Source organism: Grammomys surdaster, unplaced genomic scaffold, assembly GCF_004785775.1.
Source record: "Grammomys surdaster isolate TR1022 unplaced genomic scaffold, NIH_TR_1.0 174, whole genome shotgun sequence".
NCBI classification, from domain to species: Eukaryota; Metazoa; Chordata; class Mammalia; order Rodentia; family Muridae; genus Grammomys; species Grammomys surdaster.
The window spans coordinates 10,407,077-10,409,227 of NW_021604622.1; the positions used below are offsets into that span (position 1 = coordinate 10,407,077).

The following is a 2,151-nucleotide window of genomic DNA, read 5'->3' on the forward strand; positions in this document are numbered from 1 at the left end:
TGTATCCTCTACCCTGGCCTCCCCAGCTAAGCAGAGAGGGGCCTTACCAATCAGTGACCACATTGAGTGAGATGGAGTGTCTAAGGCGAGGCCCTCACACCATCTAAGACTGTTGTGCTGTGCTGTCCTGAGGTGGATTCCCTCATTTTTTTAAATAAAAGAGAAGTAACCCCATTTCCTTCCCTTCACTCTCACAAAAATAAACTAAAGGGCAGATAAGCCTGTGCGGAGATGGCAGTGGGACCTGGGGGCAGGTAAGTGGGCATCTTGGGGAGGACGAGGGCTTCAGCAGGACACCTCCATGGTGTGGTTGACCTGGCCCATCCCCTCACTGCTGTCTGAGTGGGCACAGGGCTGAGGGGGGCCGCTATCCACAGAACTGGTGCTGGTGAGGGATGAGGTTTGTGAGAGCACAAGGCGGGTCATGCTGGCTGAGGGCATATAGCCCATGCCTTGCAGGAAGTATTTGAAGGCCTCAATCAGCTTCCCTGACTGTGTCACCTGAGGAAGACCGCCAGAATCTGCCATATTCAGGAAGGTCGTAGTGGTTGGGTCCAGTTTGGAGTTACACTCAACCATCCTGTCCTCAGAAGGCGCATTATCTCCGACTACCAGCATCACTGGGCAGTGGAGCGTCTTAGCATTGGGCACCATCCCAGGCCGGTTAATATGAAGAACTCTACGACTGTTGTACATGTTCCAGAAGAGCTGCAGGTTGGCCTGGTTCACCACGCTTGCAATCTGCTGCTGGTAGCTCTGCACCAGCCCTGTGCTGTTCACCAGCTCCTCCTGGCTGAAGAGATGAGAGAGCACAGTATCTGGTAAAGTGCTGGTCAAGCCAGAGAGCTTGGTGGCAGCCCAGTCAATCCAGCCTTTGCCGTTGGAGTCGATGTTCATCAACCCCTCAACCAAGTCAGGGAAGATGAGTGCAAACTTGTCCAACACGTAGGCTCCGGCTCCCACTCCAATGCCAATCATGTACTTGAACCCGAAGTGTTGTAACACACTCAGGAGCATAGCAGACAGCTGTTCTATGGAGGGGAACCGGTACTCCTGAGGGAACTGTGACACTCCCACCTGCTGCCCAGGGACATCCACATGGCACACCACGAAGTATTTGGTGATCTCCTGCATGTCCTCAAAGTTGAAGAAGGTATTGAAGCGCACCTTGTGGTTGAGACCCTCATCATGATAGGTGAGGATGACTGGACGGTTCCCTTTGGGAGAGCCCCGGATCACCACATGCACAAGACCATAAGGCGTCTCAGTGTCATGTTCTTTCCAGTCTGTGTCCACAACTGAGAGGAAGGTGTCAGGGTTATCCAGCTCCGAAACATCCTGGCCTCGGAGCAGGGGCTTCTCCTCAGGAAATCGCAGCTCCTGCAGCCCTGCCATGGTCACGTCATGGAATAGAAGCCCTTTTCTCTAGGTTCCTGTCTTTATGGCCCACAGAGAAGGTACTTGATCAGGATATCTCTGAGGCCCTGGATGTGGGGAAGGGGAGGCACATTTCAAAGTTTTAATGGAACTCCTGAGCGTGTGAATGAGTGTGTCTCTGAACCTTGTACTTTTTCTTGGCCTTTTTCCTTCTATTGGTTTGTATTTTCAAAGTTCAATGTGATAATTTTGTATTATCTTAATAAATTTTAGTTTGTTATATTAAAATAATGAATGAATGAATGAATGAATGAATGAATGAATGAATGAATACCTAGCTTCTAGGGTTAAAAACATAACTGTCATTAATAGCTGCTCTCCAGAGAGTCAAAAATCAGTTTTCTCTAATGAAATGACACTTGATATATCAACCACTCCAGAGCAGGCTTCATATTCAGTAGTGGACTAACTATAATTGACACCACAGTTCAGAAGAGGACGATGTGACTAGTCCTGAAGTGACATGATGTACCTGGAGGGGATCTGTCAGGAGGAAGTGATACCTAGAAGGTGTCTTCCCATTTTCAGAGGGAAGGGAGGAATGTGAGGAGATCCTGTGGGAGGGGGAACTAAGATGAGAAGGGAAGCTGATATTGGGATGTGAAGTGGGTAAATAAATGAAAAACAAAATATTTAAAAAGGATAGAAAAACAAAAATACAAAACTGTAAAGTCAGTGGCTCTTGAGTTTAGAGAGAGAGAGAGAAAGAGAGAG

General features: G+C 48.4%; 1 protein-coding gene across 2 annotated transcripts in view; it reads right to left on the minus strand.

Moving 5' to 3' along the window:
* Positions 1–285: 285 nt before the first annotated feature.
* LOC114621392 (protein NDRG4-like) overlaps positions 286–2,151 on the minus strand; it is a 4,334-nt gene continuing 2,468 nt past the window's right edge. Inside the window, exons 1-2 of one of the 2 annotated variants that reach the window (XM_028767649.1) lie at positions 1,344–1,395; positions 286–1,286 (exon numbers count right to left, since the gene is read on the minus strand). In XM_028767649.1, the coding sequence (XP_028623482.1) occupies positions 286–1,286; positions 1,344–1,395 (1,053 nt within the window). Of the gene's footprint in view, positions 1,419–2,151 lie in introns of those variants that run through there. The other variant, XM_028767650.1, reaches the window with a different exon arrangement.